This window comes from Drosophila tropicalis, unplaced genomic scaffold (assembly GCF_018151085.1).
Source record: "Drosophila tropicalis isolate 14030-0801.00 unplaced genomic scaffold, ASM1815108v1 contig_443, whole genome shotgun sequence".
Classification (NCBI taxonomy): domain Eukaryota; kingdom Metazoa; phylum Arthropoda; class Insecta; order Diptera; family Drosophilidae; genus Drosophila; species Drosophila tropicalis.
Window position 1 is genome coordinate 5,378,489 of NW_027172907.1, and position 19,347 is coordinate 5,397,835.

The 19,347-nt window shown below is 39.4% G+C and overlaps 3 protein-coding genes and 1 long non-coding RNA gene across 6 annotated transcripts in view; 1 reads left to right on the top strand and 3 right to left on the bottom strand.

The window, feature by feature from the left end:
* Tsp66A (Tetraspanin 66A) overlaps positions 1-19,347 on the bottom strand; it is a 28,080-nt gene that overhangs the window by 8,385 nt on the left and 348 nt on the right. The window contains exon 3 of the mRNA XM_068286142.1: positions 19,141-19,320. Coding sequence (XP_068142243.1) covers positions 19,141-19,320 — 180 coding nt within the window. The remainder of the gene's footprint in view (positions 1-19,140; positions 19,321-19,347) is intronic.
* Positions 6,882-8,690, bottom strand: LOC137574204 (uncharacterized). 2 transcript variants are annotated; one of them, XR_011031954.1, is made up of 8 exons: positions 8,520-8,690; positions 8,300-8,467; positions 8,122-8,238; positions 7,905-8,059; positions 7,687-7,854; positions 7,485-7,616; positions 7,261-7,410; positions 6,882-7,181 (listed from the first exon to the last, which is right to left on the bottom strand). It is a non-coding gene; the product is annotated as an uncharacterized lncRNA (long non-coding RNA). The 2 variants fall into 2 exon arrangements; XR_011031953.1 differs by having other exon boundaries at positions 7,905-8,067.
* LOC137574191 (cuticle protein 76) lies at positions 13,726-14,543 on the bottom strand. Of its 2 annotated transcripts, XM_068286356.1 has the most exons (3): positions 14,311-14,543; positions 13,869-14,205; positions 13,726-13,796 (listed from the first exon to the last, which is right to left on the bottom strand). In XM_068286356.1, the coding sequence occupies exons 1-3, from the start codon at positions 14,530-14,532 to the stop codon at positions 13,726-13,728; spliced, it is 630 nt and encodes a 209-aa protein (XP_068142457.1). In that variant the 5' UTR covers positions 14,533-14,543. The 2 variants fall into 2 exon arrangements, with proteins under 2 accessions (XP_068142457.1, XP_068142455.1); XM_068286354.1 differs by having other exon boundaries at positions 13,726-14,543.
* Positions 16,102-16,794, top strand: LOC137574192 (cuticle protein 76-like). Its single transcript, XM_068286357.1, has one exon. It carries the CDS (start codon positions 16,102-16,104, stop codon positions 16,792-16,794), a length of 693 nt encoding a protein of 230 aa, XP_068142458.1.

Genomic DNA, 19,347 nt, shown 5'->3' on the forward strand with positions numbered 1-19,347 from the left:
ACCACCTTACTACTCTCTCTCTCTCTCTCTCTTCTTCTGTTTCTTTCTACACACACGTATCGCTGTCTGCTTTATGAAAAATGCATTTGTCTGTTTTTGCTACTGTTGCTGCTGCTTTTGCCCATGCCTAATATAACTTCATTTGGCTTTCGAATTGGTTAGTTTGAAGTTGATATTTCATTTTGTCATCTGAAAAAGTCAGTTCATTTAAGTCCGATAAAGTGGAATATGTTATGAAAATGAAATACTCTTGCCCTTTTTAGCCATCTCTTCCCCGCTCACAAATGCATTTCACATTCACAGTTTACCAAAGATTGACTCAATTTGCTGTCAATGCAAATGGTTTCTGCATATTAATTTCTTTTAACATAAAACTATATTAATTTATTTATTTGAGAGTACGTTTGGTATAAGAAATTGCATAATAATATTGCTTTTTTAATAAGAATTGGCACCAACTTTTTCTTTTCGAATTTGTGCACATCTTTTTTAGATAAGAACCCAACTTAAATATTAAAACAGTTAAGGGATTGTGAAGCTTTGGTTTATCGTGTTTTTTTTTTGTCATCTAATAAATCTCATAATTTTCTTTTTTTTGGTTTTTGCCAGCCTTCCAATCAATCAATCACAAAATTTGACAGTTGCAACACCTGTGGCTTGTATGGCAGAGAGAGAGAGAGAGAGAGAGCGAGAGCTGTCCCTTCTCCTCCTTCTATTGACCCCACCCATCCTGGTAGCATTTTTTTCTTCCCAGAAAGAGCTCTCTCCCTATATATATATATATATATATTCCGAATGCAAATAAGTCAATTTGTGCTCAAACATGAAACGAAATTAATGTGCTACAAAATAAATACGACAAGATAAATGTTTTTGGCAAGTAACAAGATAAAGATAAACCGATGAAGCAGCAGCATCAGCATCAAAGTGTGTGTGTGTGTGTGGGGGGGAATGAGGGGAAGGTGGCTAATAAAAATACACACGAGAAAGAGTCCTGCTCCTGGTTGCAAAGTGCGAAGAGTGCTGCAGGGTGTGTTTCCCTCTCTCTCTCTCTCTCTTTCTGTATATGTGTGTGTGTGTGTGTGTTGGGGTTTGAGTCTGTGGCACGTTTAGCATTTCAAAAGGCGTATTGTTTATTTTTTCCTTCTCCTTATATCCCACCGCATGCCCTTCTTCTTTTCGGCTTGGTTTTTTTTTTTTTTTTTTTTTTGTATTTTCACTTCCAATGTTATTTATCTGCGTTTTTACATCCTTTTTTTTTTTTTTTGTTCGACGCCTTTGTAATCCAAGTTCACTTTCGCAGTTTCGCTTTTGTAGTTAACTTCTTTGTAGTTTCGTTTGCTTATTCATTTCTTTTTCACACACATGAAAAGTTGTTGTAGTTGTTTTTCTTTTTTTTGTATCCTCCTTTAGTATTTTCCAACAATGAAAATGGAACGCATTGCCAGTCTTTCTGTATGTGTGTGTGTGTGTGTGCGTGCAACTACAAAACTTGTCACGTGATAAACTCCAAAAGCAAAAGAATGTCACGTTCTACAAGGAGCAACAACAACAACAACAACCTTTGTCACTTAAAGTTTTTAAGCTGCACACAAAAATATGTTTTAATTCCATAATCAGCTTGCACAGCATTTGGACCCTAAAAACCAAAAAAAGAAATACCAAAAATCAATTCCCTTTTTCCCCATTGTGTGTAGAGAGGGAAGTGAAAATCATAGCATACTTTAGCGGACAGCGACAAATGCTGGTCACGTAGTAAGAGGTAAAGGAGGATAGCTCGAAATGCGAGGCAAAGTGAGCAAAAAGGGGGAAGGGCCAGGGCAGGGTGCACTTAGCATTGCTACATAATTTCTGATGGCGGCATTTTAAGAATTATGAATGCCACGTGACTTTTGTTGGACAAATAGAAAAGAAAAGCAAGAATCTACTGGAGAATGGAAGGGCAGCAAAATTTGTTTTCCATTTGGGTCCCATATTTGTCCCAAATTAAACCAAAATTAACTTTAATGGAATCAATGTAACACACATTTCCTTATCACACTTGTGCTTGAGATTAGATATCAGCATAAATATCGATTTCCTATATATGCCATAACTCCGAGGAAAAAGAAACAAGAAGAAAAGACTTTTAAATAGATTATTTGACGGATTAAGCTGGGAAAATTCTTTTGAATGAAATGGTCTCGTCTCTTAGAGAAACATTTGAATTACACAGCCATAAGTTAATTTCTATCTGCGCTCGAGTAGAAGACTTCGCTGCTGTTGATGATGGCTTAAAGCTTTCAGCTGGATTTTAATTTATATCGTCAGGTAAAACTCGAACTCGACCCGAGCCGGACGACGACCGGTCAAAGGTGTCACACATAAACCATTCAATCTGACAGCCAACTGGGAGCAGCAGCAGATAGACAATGACACGATGCCTGGATATGCTGGCTGGTGAGGATTCGGACCACGTTTGACCGCAGTCAAACTTTCGATTTCACTTCGTTAACGTGGCTAGAGAGTGTTGGGGCTGGGACACGTTTTTCCCTACACATTTGGCAAGAGAGATGCAATTTATTTTTCCGTTCTTTTATGTTTTGTGTTTTGCACATTTCTGTATTTTTTGGGTGGTTTTTGGTTCTGGTTTTGGTTTCATATTCATTTGAAGCTGCAAATTGCTCACGAAATGGAGAATGGAGCGAGCGAGTGCAGAAAACCAATTTGTAATAAAGACTTGGCCCCAACAAAAAAAAATACAAAACCATCACAGAAAGGTGGACGAGAAAGTGTGGTCATTGTTACCATTGCGTTTTTGTGGGCTAGATGAAAATTGTGGCCACGAAAGATGTTGACACATCACGCAGTCCTCTAGATCTCTCTCTGCCCTGCTCTATGTTTCTCGCTTGTCATCATCATCATCATCATCTCCGAGGCATTTGAATGTTTTCAATTAACTTTATGTAGATAAATAGCTACCAACTAGTTGGTCCTCTTTCGTCCTCGGGTGTTAAGGCTTTAAAAATGAAACATTGCATAGTAGTAAATTACATGGCGGACGGGGAAATGTGCGGGGATTGACAGTGGCATTTGGCGGAAATTGCATTATCAGCGTCAAAGAGGCAAGGCCCCAGACAACACTTTGTGTTCTACTGGTGGCATGTTTTGCCGCCGGCTCTTGCCACTTCCTACCCTCCTTTACAGCCCCTTGCTGCTGCTGTTTGCTGCCCATTCCAACCAAACCTTTGTCGAGACAATGAGTTGTGATAGTACATAGAAGTTTTGCCTTGCGTTTCGCATAATTACAGTTATACGCGAGGCAAAGAAGAAGAAGACAAGGCGCCGCACATAGTGGCAAGGACTGATGAGCAGTTTATGACTTGACGCTTTTGCACTGCATTTAATATTGTTATTGCGCCATTGTAGTTACTGTTGTCTTTGTTGTTGTTATTATTATTATTGTTGTTGTTGCCTGCCACTGACACATTTGTTACTAACAGTTAATAATGAAAACGATGCACAGCAAAGTGGATTACTTATCATCCATGCCGTCCCGTCGCGTCTTCCACATTTATATAAAATATAAACTTTTGATGTATTGTTTAAATGGACAATACCAAAACAAGGAGCAGAAACAAGCCCTGGTCGCAGATCGCAAACAACAAATTAATCCAGACGACCTTGTACATTAACCACAATTTTAGTATTTAATATATCTTAACATTTTCGGCCATCACCGTATGTCATTTATGTATGTATGTATGTGTCAATATGTTGATTCAATAGAAAAAAAAAAAACGCATGGAATTCTAAGTTTACTTACCTCACCAATTACGTTTCCTTCTAGAAGTTACTTCCATCAATTTTCAGCAATTCTGTACTTCAAACTCACAGCCTTCAGCACAGATCACACAGTGTACCTAAACTTACTCACACACATACATACATCAATATGTATTTGTATAAGTACATATATACTTGGAAATTTCTGGTTGTGTCCACAGGAGCACCCCTAGAGCTTCTGGCCAAATTAAGAAATTTCCAGAATGAATCGTTTTCAATGTAAAATGAATCTTTGAAATGTTATTCTTAGTGAATTTGTTAATATGCAACTTCATTAGGAACTTTTAATAACTTAAAAATAAACGAAACGAAAAATTTTATCGACATTAACCGGCACGCACAAAGTAAAAAAAGACAGAGTTGCCAGATATTTGAAACTAGTACTGCTCGGCCTAGCCGAAACCCGCCAGATTTAACTGAAAAGCGCTAAATTTAAAAGAAGCCATTGACATCAGCAGCACTGATAGCTAAAGATCAGATATAGCTAAAAAAAAAAAAAAATACCAGATTTGAAAATTGACTTTAAAGCTAGAAGCTCTAGCCGTTAAAGCCAACAGCATTTGATTTTTAATTGACAGACACACAAATAAGGGAATACAGTTGTAAAGATTCGATGCAGGTGTGTTCTGCATTTGCCGATTATATAGTTAAAAATCTCAAGCTGTATTTTTGTATCCAATAAGGAGTTTGAGATCTTTATCCGACAAACATTATCTCATTTTTTTTTTTTTTTTTGGGTGCGACCTATCCACTTCAATTTCAATAAAGTTGAGTGCCAGCCTGCTGCCTGACGGCCTCCCCTCGCCACGCCTTCTTGGCCATATATAAGAAAATGGAAATTTTACGTATCCGTACACAACGAAAAAGCAAAGAGCCTTTTAAAATCACTTTATTATGCATGCGTGCCAATGTGTGAGATGGCTCGTCTCACTCCATCTTCATGTTTCATCTTTTGCCTTCAAACGATTGTGTCGTATCGTTTGGGGTGTGGACACATTTGTTGCCAGCGATAATTTATAAGAAAATCATTATTGAACCCCGGCAAATGTCTTTTGGCCGATAAAAATGGCAACCGGCACGCGCTTTTATCATGAAACATCATATTGAATGAGAGCAAAGAGCAACTGTGTCCTTTAGTCCTACTCCACTCTCCATTTATCTACATACATGTGTATGTTTCAACGAGAATTTATAAGTGTATGAGTTTACCATTCACCATGGATGCGGTTGCCATTAAATTAAAATTTCAACAAATTTTTACAAGCATTATTCTGCAGAGATATTTAAGTAGAGGCCAGTCAGCCAGCCAGCCATCCAGCTAACAAGTGTCGTGGCAGTCTCATCGCCTCCTCCATCGTGTGTCTTCTCGCACACAAAACAGCTGCACAATTTCCGTTGAAAACTTTTGCATAGAAATAAAGTTTTTTGTGTGCGACTTTCGGCAACAACAGGGCGCCAAATGTTTTAAATGAAATCATATTGTAATTCGAATACTCTCTACGTAAGCGATTCTAACTTTTGGCCTAGAAGCTCGATACAAGAGTGGACAAAGATTGCTTTCGTATGAGCTTGGTTTAAAATGATTATTGTATTATATTTTCATTTACTTAAACTGAACGATATTTCATCTATATTATAAAGATATTGAGTTTATTCATTTTCTTGGATGACATTTTTCAATTTACAAATTTATAGGGGGCAAACATGATGCCATAGTCGTTAGACTCATTTGGCATATTCTTAACAAATTGGAAAGTTCCGCCGCATGCATTTCAATTGCGTTGATGTCGACATTTACATGGCAAGTCATATTGGCCCACCCACCCAACAAAACGGCCAAGAACAAGCAGCAGCAGCAGCAACCACCCACTGAGGCAAGCAACTCCCCATGAAGGCCGCCTGCACAGTGTCTTACATCTCTCTTTGACTCTAATAGATTTTAATCAGCCGCAGGATATGCGCCTGGACGCCAACGACAACGGCGACGACATGCTGTTTTTTGGCTCAACTTGCTTGGCGACAATTGAAAATTCTCATGACCAGGCCTGATGATGATGATGCTGATGATGATGATGAAGGCCCTCAAGCTCTCGGTCTGAGCTTTAATTATGCGAATTGTAAAAGAACAAAAATATATATATTTTATTTTTGTCAAATTTGTTCTAGTACTTGCTCAGAAAAGTATGCTACAGTTTTTTTTTTCACTTAGCCAGCGGCCAGCGAAGCACTCCAAACTGTAGAGAGTCGAGTGTGCGCGTGTGTGTGTGTGTATCAGTTTAGTGCGCGTTTTTCCACACAATTTACCCACAACACCTTGGGGCAGCCAACACCTAATGAGCCACTCCAAAAGCGACCTCCCAACATCCTTGAATGCTGCTGCTGCATTTTTGCAGCACTTTGACACGTTTCCCCATACGGGAGCAACGGGATAAAACATATATAGAGAGAGAAAGCCAGACTGAGTGTGAGTGTGAGTGAGCGAGAGCATATTCTTTTTTTTATTTGCGTAATTGGCTGAGTGCTCTGACTGACTGACTGATGTGATGTGATGTGCCCAGAAACGACTTTATGGCCAGCCAAAGTGCGGAAAAAAATTTAATGCCTCCTTATCGGTATCCGTTCTCTCTTCTCGTTTTGGCCATAAAATGACCCGCATAAACCAGAAACGAGCGCAACGAAGGAATGAATGAACCAACCAACCAACCAACGAAAGGAAGAGCACATTCACATTTAATTTACCCTCCCGCCAAAGTGTGAAATATCAGCAATGGACAGATGTGCCCAATAAAAGTGTCAAATGAAATGCGTATAATGAGCATCAAGTCGCCGACCCTCTTACCCTCACGATGTCCCCTCCACCACTGGGCATCCCCTTTGGACTCTGGCTAGCAATCGAATGTCAATGTCGCCACAGTTCTTTTGCTGTCCTTCTGTTCGTTCTGGCGTCCCTTGCCTTTCCGCTCTGCCACCAAAAGTGTTTTTAAAATGCAAAATGCCATTATTTGTGTTTATCGTTAAATTTCATTTAAAGCAAAAAGCAGACAATATCTCTCCTCTCATTCTTGTGCTCAACCCAAACCAAACGCAACCATGGCTAACAACTTGCGCTTATCTTGTCATCGTCATCTTTATTGGCTGCCGTTGTTGTCCTGCGGGTGTCCATAATTCCGCATGTAATTTGATTACGCATACACACACACACACACACACAGACAGACAGCATAATGGCATGGTGCGTGATATCAACATGACCATATCGACAACTTCATCGGCATTACGCACCCATTGAAATGGGGGGACAATAATAGTGGGAGTGAAAAAGGTGAAACCTCAACTTAAAGGTAGAGCCAATTAACCTTTAAAAATTGTACCAAAACAATTTACATTTAAGCGAAGGATGTCCTATATAAAAATACGCTATATGTATATACATACTATATAAAGGTAAGATTGCTAATTTACTAGAAACCGTATTTGCAATATTTTAAAAGTGCTTATTTGCAGTAATTCTGCGATGGCTTTTCACACAGATACATCATCTTGCAGTCTGAGGCAATATAATGTGACAAAAACTATAAGCAGCATCTGTAAAAAGAGAACAACAACAACAAGAACAGAAACAACGTAACATTAAATATTTGAAAAACAAACATAGTTACCGATGTTATTATGGAAAGTTGGAACCACATATGTACAACTAATCCATTGGCATCCAATTGCTGCACTAAATTACCAGCGATAATCCACAGTATCAATTTGCTCAGGGCGAAGGCAACCAAAACGAAAACTAACTATAAGTTGTTTAATTAACAACAACAGCAAAAAAAGTAATATTTAAAAAAAGTATATTCCAACTCTTACCATTTGCAATAATAAATATTTATTCCGAAACCCGGCATAGAAACCAAACAGAAGAGTAACCGAAAGAAATAAACTCACCGATATGGAAAGGATGAGCAAAAGTGTGACTTTGGATTCAGATTTCTCGATATTTTCATATGAAATGGCCATATCGGTAGCACAGAATATCTAAAGGCATAGGAGATGTCAGAGAAGGATTCGTTTTTACTATAACTTACCATGAGAATGAGCATCAAGAGCAATGTTACCAATTTCAAAACGAATTTCGGACATAGACACATTGTTGAATATTTTTATATTGATTTATACCAACGACAGATTTAACTTTCAATTGAGCATACGTGAAAGGATCAAGAGACTGATTATTATCATACTGACGACCTGGGTGAACTTATCAGGTGAGGTCTTCTCTTAGTTGGTTAGTTATTTACTTACAGCATTTAGAACGGTGAATTTGAACCATATATTTGTTAAATATGTTATCTCTGAATCGGTTGCTATTATCCATAAAACGCACTTGGATATAATGAATCCAAAGAGGCTAAAGAATAACTAAATGAAAATGTGTGAATTTTAACTCAATGCGTGTTGGGTTTTGACACTTTTAGCTTACTATTTGCAATTTGAATATGTTTTCCGCTTTCACCAGAAATATACCCCAAAAGGAGATGATCATTATGCAGAATGTTAAGAGCAGAGAAATAATGATCAGTGCAGCAGATTGTAAATCTGGTAAGCTCAATTCCTTGATATCATGATACGCTTCATTTCCGCTTAAAATCTGCCAGAAAATGTTATTGAAATTCTATTGAAACTCTACATCAAATACTTACGATAAGTAATATCAACAAAATGATGGCCTGAATTTGCAAGACGATTGCTGGGCAAATGCACATTGCAGTGAAGACGAACAGACAGCGATCTAAAGCTTTTGTCTCCAATGTATGTATGTATATGTGTGTGTAATTCCAAGTGTTTGTTTATTACAAAAAAAAAAAAAAAAAAAGCGAAAAACAAAAAATAGGGCGTAAAGTGACAACTTTTCCAAGTGGAACATAGTTAGTTATTCACAAGTGCCAAAACCACAAGATGTTTAAGTGGCCAGAACACATGTGGCAAGCAGCAAAGCATCGACAAAGAGACCACCAGCAATGACAACATTGTTGACAATTTCCAGTTGAACGCACAAAGCAGAGACAACTCCTGTCCCAAGGCCCCCTCCCTCTGGCCCACTCCCTCTCCCTCTTCCTATATATGTACATATCTCTATCTCTCTATCTATGCTTTAGGGTATAGCCTTTCCTCCCGCCTGAAGCTTGAGTCCTGTTTGTTGTTTGCCTTCGTCTGCCTTCGTCTCTGCTAAAATAATCGCCACAATAATCTGTCAACGACAGCTGTTGATGTCATAAAAACCTTTTGAAGATGTAAAGATGTTGTTGCCGTTGTCGTTATCCTTGTTTGGGGGGCATACACCATCCAGCACACAGCACATAGCACAATAACAACCACAAGCTAATGATAATTTGCCACAATTTACACTCAAACCAGACAGAAATGGGAATATGCATCTCCAACCACCACCATTCATCTTCACCTCGCTCCTAATGGCTACGATAAAATCATTGATGAAGCCAAAAGCTAATTGAATGTTAATCGCTTGGCATTGACATTGCACGTGGCGCAAAAAAAAAGGCAACACACACACACACACATAAAAAAAAAATACTGGCAACTGAACTATTGACCTTTGTGGGCTATTGAAATACTCTTCAAAGTAACAAAACACAGAAAGTCTTTGAATATTTTTATAGGTAGTACCAAATTCTTATGACTACTTTTATTTGTAGGTTAAAAGTTTATTCCAAAACGAGTTAGGAATTGTGAGAGCCAAGTTATTTTGGGTTTTTGCTTTTAGAATTCAAAGGCGTTATACAACACTGGACCACCACTGTTGGAAAACGGTTTCAAAGTGAAAGAAGTATATAAAGATATTCTCTCAGTCAATGAAGTTTCAAAATTCTCTTTTAAGATACACATATCCGTTATACCCACTTAGAGAGTATAAAATTGGCACTGCATAGAAAAATGGTTGGGTAAAAAAAATGGAGAAAAGTTTATACAGATGCTTCGATAAAAAGCAAAAGGTAAGCGGTCAATTTGCATAAAGTAATGATAAATCAACAGTCACAACGACCTTCAAGGCACTTTGCTACCCTTCTGTAGCCTCTCTCTCTCTCTATCTATCTCACTCTATCTTGCTCCTTTATTCTGCCTAAGTCTCTTTGTGCTTCTCTCTGTGTGTTTCTTAGGTTTTCTCTTTCCCTCGTATTTATTTCGCAACAAGACTCAAATAAAATACAAACATTCTTTAAATTAAAAATTAAATTTTAATCAGCCAAGCAGCAGCTTACAATGATAAGTATCAGTTGGCTGGCTTTTCTTTTTTGTTTTGTTTTTGGTCTTCCTCTACAGGGGATGGCTCTGACTGTCCCTTTGTCCTGTGAGGCTGAGAGACCATGATGACATATCATGATGGCTGCTTTTCTTTGCCTACTTCTGCCTGGCATGTTTTGGAGTTTTAGTTCGAGACGAACAGAATTGTGAATAGAAGAATTATGTTTAACTGAATACTTGTTTTAAACTGTCTTAGTGAATGAAATTTTTAATTATAAAGTACTGCGGTTGTTTTAAGCTTATGTTTAAGCTTGCTCGATTGCCATGTACGATCCATCGCGGTAATCATAATTGACTCTATCAATAAGAGCATTAATATTGACAGACTCCACAAATTTATTTGATCTAATTAGCAGTTTTCGTTCTTCAATTTAATGTTCATAGATATTTATTAAGCACAAGAACGAATTATTGGGCGGTTGGTAGATGAAGGGTCAGAGAAACATAACAACTTGCCACAGGGGACAATGGAAAAAGACTCGGCCATCTGCCTGTGGCACAAATTTGCATTTGCCTGTTACAGGACATTTTTCAATTGCACACTTGAAGTGGCGGCTGGACTTGACACCAGCCAAAATGCAACATAAAATGCAGTCACAGTTATGAAACAGTTGCATTTAAACAACCAGAACAGTATCCGGAATAGGACAGCCCTTTTCACGTTTTCAAAATCCACAGTCACACACACACACACAGACACACACACACACACACACACACATCTAAATACAAAATTGCAATGGCAAAACAAGGAGATGGTCCAAAAACGGACACCACACAGATGCATCAATTGTCTAATTGTTTGTCGAGACAGAGTCGTCATAATGTCCATCAAATTGCAGACACAGTCACATTCAGAGACCCCTGCCGTGTCCGTCCGTGTGCCCCAGGTCAAAGACAAGAGACTGGACAAGCAAACTAAATGTCTGACTTGAGGTATCCTTGGCATCCTTGTCTCTGCCATGTGTAAAGTGTGGGACATTCTCGTGGGATAGGTAAATTTGATTTATAACTTATTATGCGTCTTATGTCCTTTCATAATTTAATTATACCAGGACATACGTATTCGCAGGCAGACGATACCGAAACGACAAACAGACGAAAGAGGAGACACAGGATAGATATTCTTCCGACTGCAGTTTTTCCATTCCGTTACACACACACACCGACACACGTGCTGTGTAATGCTGTTATTTAAATTATGGAAAATTCGCTTACGTAAATTTCATTGCAACAATTGAGCTTGAGCTTTTCCCTCTGCTGTGGCAAGCAAGTTTTCAGCAAAAACAAGCGAACAAAACGACTAAGGACAAAGGACAAAACGACAAGGCACAAACCAAAATGCAAATGCAATTAAAGTGCAGTTAGGCCAACTATCCATAGATGTGTGTATTTTGGTGTTTGTGTGTTCGGCATGCCAAATGAAATTGAAATAAATTATTGACTAATTGTCAACCGAGACAGACAAGAACATGTAAAAACGATGCCAAACGAAGACAAGGAGTATGTGGCGTATGCGCAATCAAAATGGCAAACAAATGCAGCTAATTTCTTTACCCTCTCTATCAGCACTCTTTAGCCATACACAAAAAAAAAGGCGAAACCAATAAAAGTATGGGAGCCAATTCAATTCCATTGTTGTTGTTGTTGTTGTTCTTGTTTTTGAAGCACGTTTTCATTTAATTTGATTTGATTGTTTATTGTCGTGCATTAGCTAGGGAATTGATCAAATCTGTCGCACGTCACATTAGTGACACTTTCAATGTGGAGTAGAAAGAGCCAAAAGGCTGGCAGCAAAAGGAACTAAACGATGCCAGAGTCGGAGGCCATCAAATTTGAATTGCCTCCTCAAGTTTCCCACACCCTAAACACGCTGCTGCCCCATACTCATCTTGACAATGATAGAAAGAGCCGAGTGGTATAGCAATTGATTTAATTGCTCCATTGTTGACCATTTCAAGATACATACAACACACACACACACACCACCACATACATCAGTATGTGCGTCTGTATGTGTGCCCATATCAATGAAGATTTTGTGACTTCAATAAGAGATACCCAGTAACATGTGGCGTATACTCGACATACTTAGTCTTTCTAAAAACGTTTGCTGAATCGCCATAAGCACCTAAATATAGTTGATCTCATTAAGTCTTAGGTTTTAAAGGGGCTATTATTTATTTATTATTTCTTTAAATAATCAGTTGATCATTAGGTTTTAAAGGGGTTAGATGGATTTCAGAATTATAATTATACATTTATATTAATGTATCTTGAATATTTTGTCTGCGATTGTATCAATTAAACTGATTGGCATTTCGAAAATCCACTTAACTTAATCCAAATGATCAACTGATTATTTAAAGAAATATTCAAAATTAAATAAAATTTCTCCATTAAGACTTGATTTTAGAGAATCTACGAGACAAGTTTCTTCAATTTTAGATGATTTAAGTCATGAGATGGACTCTGACTTATAAAGCAGTCATATTCCAGATTTTCATTACATTTCAAAAAAAAATTCAACCAAATTACTTGATAAATATAAAATTGAATATAGGACTCAAATTTTTACTTGAATATACATACTTATTAGTGAAATTTGTTTCTAATACATTTTGAGACTCTGAAAAAACTGTTTTATATGTGGTTGAAACGAAATTTCTCGTTTCTCTTACTAAATTTCTTAAAGTTCTCTTTGTGAGCTTTTACTGCACTAAGATTCATATGAAATGTTTGTGAATTGTCAATTTCAATTGGTTTGATGGGCTTATTGAATTCATATTTCGATCAAGTTAATATGTAATAGCATTTCTGGTTCGTTTGTGTGTGTCTGTGTGTGTTTCTTTAACCATCGATGTCCGGTTATATCAGCAACAAAATATCCGTTAATTAACTGACAATATTTATAACAAGTGCAAATATACATAATCATGACATATCGGCCGAAAAGGTATAAGCGAATAATTTCAATGAAATTGATTTCAATATTTTTTCTTGTACGAGTACTGTTTGGCCTTAGGGCCAAAAGGTGAAGCGAGAAAGAGAAATGAAATTAAAGGAGGGGTGGAGGAAAAAAAGGTGTGCGAAATATTAATATTAAATCCAATTAAAGGCCCATAATGTAATGCGCAAACATACATAATCGACATGACCGCGCCTCCTCCCACCCACGACCCTCTCTCTGTCTCGCCCTCTCTGGGGCAATTTATCACAACTGAGCAACTCTGAACGAAACGGCAACTGTCGAAGGCCGCCAACGCTCCATAGAGTCTCAATCCGATGATGATGATGTGAATGACAACGAAGAAACTAGCTCTGTATATATTTTTGTGTAATTTTTACCCCCTCCCGCTGCTCTTATTGTTTCTATTGTGGCCATAAAGCTGCTGGGACTGCTCTTTAGACCTGATTCTGTTAAATTGACTTTGTGGTTTTTTGGTCAAAAGGAAGGTCTACTTGATGTTTGTTTTGAATTTGCAATGGAGAAAAAAAAAATTGCTTAAAATTTATTATCGATCAACATTAACAAGAAGGTTTAACAAACAATGCGGTAGGAGCTGGGGGGCGGGGCCAGGTGACCTAGAAACCCCAGTGGGTGCCAAAGCCATCGAAGCTCATGTGAGATACACTCTCGGCTGGTGAGTAATGCACTGTCTGGGCACTGCCATAGCTGGAGACGCCAAGGGCGGGAGCATTGTGCGAATAGGTGGTAGCTGAAGGACCATAGTTCACATTGGTGGCGGCGGCAACAGGAGCGGCATAAGCCACTGGGGCGGGAGCTGAGTAAACTGTCTTGGCCACAACTGGAGCGGGGGCAGAGTAAACTGTTTTGGCCACAACTGGAGCGGGAGCAGAGTAAACTGTCTTGGCCACAACTGGAGCGGGGGCAGAGTAGTAAGTCTTGGCAACAACTGGAGCCGGAGCAGCATAGTGGACAGCTGGAGCGGCATATGTCTTAGCAATTACAGCTGGTGCCGGGGCAGAGTACACTGTCTTGGCCAGAACTGGAGCAGGAGCAGCATAGTGGACAGCTGGAGCTGGGGCAGCATACACAGTCTTCTCAATAACAGGAGCTGGGGCAGCATGGACCAGAGTCTTGGCCACCACTGGTGTGGCTTGAGTGTACAAAGGAGCAGCAGCAGCATAGGTGGTCTTGGCAATCGCTGGCGTATAGACATTATTCTGGATGCGGGTATCTGTCTTACGGACACTTGAGTATGGAGTATCCACTGCCTTGGAGTAGCTGGACACTGTGCCGGCGAAGGAGCGGACCACATTCTGTTGGGTGGCGGCCACTGCATCCAACGAGGGATTGGCTACGGCCAAAAGACCAGCATTGGCATAGGCCAACAAAGCGCAGAATGAGATGAGGTAGCGGAAAGCCATTTCGTAATTTTTTGACTGGATGACTGGCAATTTAGATTGAACTGAGCAGCTGATGGCTGATTGCTGATGGCTGGTTGCTCTGAGACTGATGTTGATTTGACCAAAATGTTGCGGCTTTTATATATTTTAGGGTACAACAACGCGACGCGTGCCAATATCTTTTTAGCCAGCAAATTGAACTGCCCACAGAGACACACACACACACACACAATGCTGACTAGTTGTCAGTCAAGTTCCTCCCTCTATCACCCAATTTGAAAGCCAATTTACTCACATAAATTAAATGCCGTAATTAGGTTTAGACTCGAAACTCTCATGCATGGGCCCTGAGTGTAAAATTAATAACAATTTGCCCAAAAAAAAAAAAAAGGCAAAACATAAAACCAGGAAAGAAGCGAAAAATATAACCTGCAGTTGTATTATGTATATAAATATTTTCGTTGTTGTTTTTTTTTTTTTTTTGTTTTCTTGGAGTGCAGGCATCCCAAGTTGGCAACACAATTCAATTTGGAGCAGCGTCAACTTTGGTAATTTCAATAAATATTCATCACGGTCTCGGCCCTGCCTCTGCCCAGTTCTCCTTTCTCTGTTCCTGCCCCCTGTCCCTGTGTGAAAAGCAGCAGCATCAGCAGGGAAATTCATTTTCCCGAAAAAAAAACTTTCACAACACTGAAAACGAAAGTTGAAACGAAGACAACGAATATAACATGCTCTTTTGAATAGTCAAAGAAAGAAAATCTCTAGAAATCTCGAAGGTAATTTTCAACTGTCTCCTTCAACTTTCGAGTTGAATTTTATGCGACCTTCATGACTGAGACTGCAATGGCAAACGATATGGCAAAAGTAGAGTTCTTTCTTTTCTTGTTCTTGTCTTTCTTTCTTTTGTTTCTGATGTGAAGAAAAGTTTTGAAACTCTTATAAAAACAACAAAAATCATAAACAAGTCCACCAACCACCCACCACCACCTGCTGAGATACAAGAGGCAGTTGACATACAGCATCCGCATTCGCATCCCCATCCTCCACTCCATTGAATGGTGGTAAGGTGGTGTGACAAGGAACCCCGTGGGGGGAGAGGGGCTCATATTTGCTGCTTGAGTTGAACTCAATTTAATGGAAAAATACGCCGAACAAATAAAAGTTTTTCTTCTTTGGTAAAATTTATGAGCTGCTGATAGTATTCAAAATAATTCATTTTCATTTTCGTTTTGCAGCGAATTGAAGGTGGAGTCAAATTGAAACTTGATGCTGAAGTCTCAGTCGCAGTCTCAGACTCTCAGAGTTTCCAGTTAGCGCCAAGTCATAGTCATTTGTCGACCCATTGAACCAGTTTTTGGGTTTTGTTAAAGGGGCTTAGGCCTAAGTCGATCTGTCACACACACACAAACCCAGAAACACATTCGTACTTGAGCTGACCGTGAAATTTGGCAACAAGTTTGAAATTAAATCTCAAACCTTTTTTTTCGGGGACTATAAAAACTTTGAAACTCAAAGAGATCAGCATCAGTAGCAACTTGTTCAGCTTCAATTGCATTTCAAGTAAACAAATCTTCACCTCCATTCCTCGCCATGGCATTCAAATACGTCCTGTTGTCCCTCTGCGCCTTGGTTGCTGCATCGAATGCTGGCTATTTGGCTGCTCCTGCCATTCCGGTGGTAGCCAAGGTGGCTCAGCCCCATTTCGATGCTGTTGGCACCACCCAACAGAATGTGGTCCGTTCATTTGGCGGCACTGTGTCCACCTATTCTAAAAACGTGGTCACCCCATATTCGAGTGTAAGCAAAGTGGATTCCCGCATCACCAACAATGTCTACACCCCAAAGACTTTGTACTCGGCTCCAGCTGTTGTGACCAAATCGATCTATGCCGCTGCTGCTCCAGCTCCAATTGTGGCCAAGACCGTATATGCCGCTCCAGCTCCAGTTGTGACCAAGACTGTGTATGCTGCTCCAGCTCCAGTTGTTACTAAGGCCGTCTATGCCGCTCCCGCTCCAATTGTAGCTGCTCCAGTTGTGACCAAGGCTTTGTATGCTGCTCCTGCTCCAGTTGTGACCAAGGCTGTGTATGCTGCTCCTGCCCCAGTTGTGGCCAAGACTGTCTATGCTGCCCCAGCTCCAGTTACCTATGCTGCTCCTGCTCCCGTTGCCTATGCTGCCCCCGCACCAGTTGCCGTCGCTCCAGCTGCCTTTGTCAAGTACTCACCTGCCGCCGTTGTGGCTCATGCCAGTTTCGATGGCTTCGGCTCCCACTGGGGCTACTAAAGCGTGAGCATCTCTCTCACTGCCTCGCTCACACTATTTGTTGAAACTTTGTTGATTTGTCATATGAAATAATAAAGACACCCAGTAGTTGCATATAACATGTTCTCGCTTTTAACTAATTACGCAAGCAAATGAATCCTGCCGTGCTGCTCCTCTACACAGAAGGTGGTCGCTCCTTGGTTTGGTCCTTGGCAAAAATGTCAACACATGTCACGCTAATGAAAATAATCAAGGGCAAACAAGTGGACTTGTGTCTGGGTCTGGGTCTGTGACTCTAAGTATAATTATCAAACACAATGGGTGACCCTGTGCGTGTTTGGTATAAAGACGATTGTTCATTTGGTTAATCGAAAATTAGATACTTAATTGGATAACAAAACTGAATGATTGAAATTTAGCAAATTTTTTTATAGACTTTTGACCTCTATAAAGCTCGATAACGAGTTTCTCTATTACCTCGAGGCGTTAAGTAATACAGAAGTGACAACTTGAATTACATAAGGGTCAACCAAAGATATATGTAGGCATATTTATTGATTCCTAAAGCTGATTATACAGATGACTTGCAAGTTCGAGAACCTTTAAGTTCTCTCATCGGCAAACTTTGCTAATCTCATTCCATTACTGCTACAACTAGTTGAGAATTACAACTCGAAGAAGTATCAAAAGTGGTAACCTTTTACGTGATTATTTTAAATCTTTCCAAAATGAAGGAAAACTTCTTTAATATTTCCTCTTTTCCATTTCTGTTTGTTAATTACAAATCGAATATTTATATTTTGTATGGTTTTTGTTGTTGTAGTTACTGCGAAATCTTTTAACAACAAATATGCTTTCACTTTTCCTCTTTATTTTATTTTCAACTCGTTTGCCATAGTACTTTACAATTTACTTGTCTTCACAATTTGTCTCACGTTTAATGGGGCGTATGTGTGAGCAAGATAATTTTATATAGGGGGTAAAAAAACAGACCTCAAAGCCCTTTACCCCCATTCTCCCCCCCCCATTTACTAGAAACTGTGGCCACTCACCTTATTTGGGGTTCGTGGGTTTTTTTTCTTGTATTTTTTTGTAATGGTGCAAATATTTAGTGCAAAACTTTTTGTTTGTCTTTGTGGGTTAATGTGGGGGGAAAGAGTGGTGGGGCTGGAGGGATGCGAACAGAGTTGGAAGGGCGCGCTAGAAAAAATTGTTGGCCAAAGTTTAATGAGCCACATGACCCTTTCGGTTTTTCAGTTTCGGCGTTGGCGCCATAAACTTTGCGATGGGTTTCGCTTCAGATGTTTGACCAAAGTGTTGTTGTTATTATTATGGTTATGGGTGGCGGCTAAGGCGACTAAGGTGGTGCCACCCACACAGCGGCAGAAAGAGAGAGAGACAGAGATAAGGGGGGAAAAGAAAAGTTTACTACTCTCACTCCTTGGTAGATTTCCCTTTTTGGATTGTTGTTTTTTTTGCGTTTCTGGCACAGAAACCCGCATAAAAAGCATTAATGGCTTGGGCCAGGGCAAACTATTTAGCCATAAAGTTGGTCCTTCAGTCGGCAGCCGGACAATTTTGTATGCATATTTTATGCATTTCAAAACGCTTGAAAATTGTTTTACTCGAGCCAAAATTTAATGTTGACAACAATAAAATTTATGTATGAAACATACATAAAACCAGACAAAAGTAACAAAAAGGGAAAAAAAGAGAATGAAATAACTAGGCAGAGATTGAAGATTGTCCTTGAATATTTGCCGCTTAACTGCATTTCGCATATTGTTTCGAGTGTGTCCGTGTCCGTGTCCAAGTCCGGTTTTCGTGTTCCATGTGCCGTGTCCAATTCGAAATAACTTGGCATTTGCAATACTTTTTCAATCGTCTGACATGCTTTGTTGTTGATTTCTTTATTGGCTCATCCATATGCATGCCCAAGACCAGGACCAAGCTCAATCCCTATCCCAATTCCAGACTTGAGTGTTTATCGTTATTGATTGCACAGCTTGTGAAATATGAGATATGTTTGTATATAGGTCTTTCTATCTTTCGCTTCCTCTATTTTTACCCGCTCTCTCTCTCTCTCTTTCTAACTGTGTCTCTGTTTGTATGTAAGCGGTCGAGTCCTTTTTTTTTCTTTTTTGATTCTTGCTGGCATCCAATTTATCTGGGCAACTGCAAATGCAAATGCAATTTGCTTCTTAGGGATGAAGATGGAAATTGCTTAAGGATCTCAAGGAGCGTATGGGCGCGTTTGTATGTATCAGATGCCATCGATATAATATCAATGCAATTACCAATATAAACTAATAATAGACCAACAAAGAACGAAATGCACTATGCAATTAGTTTTAGTCTGGGACTTACCTGAAATATTGGCGTCAGCATTTCAATCCGTACAGGCGTAGAGGATTCATCCGTCTTGGTCAGACATCCGTCCACATGCATATCGCGGCTTCTCATGGTTTGATTCTTATAGCAGCTGCTTGGCACTTTGCCAGAGTTTTTTATATAATCATTAGGTCCGAATTCCCCGCAACACAAATACTGGAAAAGAAAAGAAAAGAAAACAAA

Coding starts and splice junctions, on each gene's coding strand:
- LOC137574191 (XM_068286354.1), bottom strand. CDS start 14,532: ATGGCTTTCCGCTACCTCATCTCATTCTGCGCTTTGTTGGCCTATGCC.
- LOC137574192 (XM_068286357.1), top strand. CDS start 16,102: ATGGCATTCAAATACGTCCTGTTGTCCCTCTGCGCCTTGGTTGCTGCA.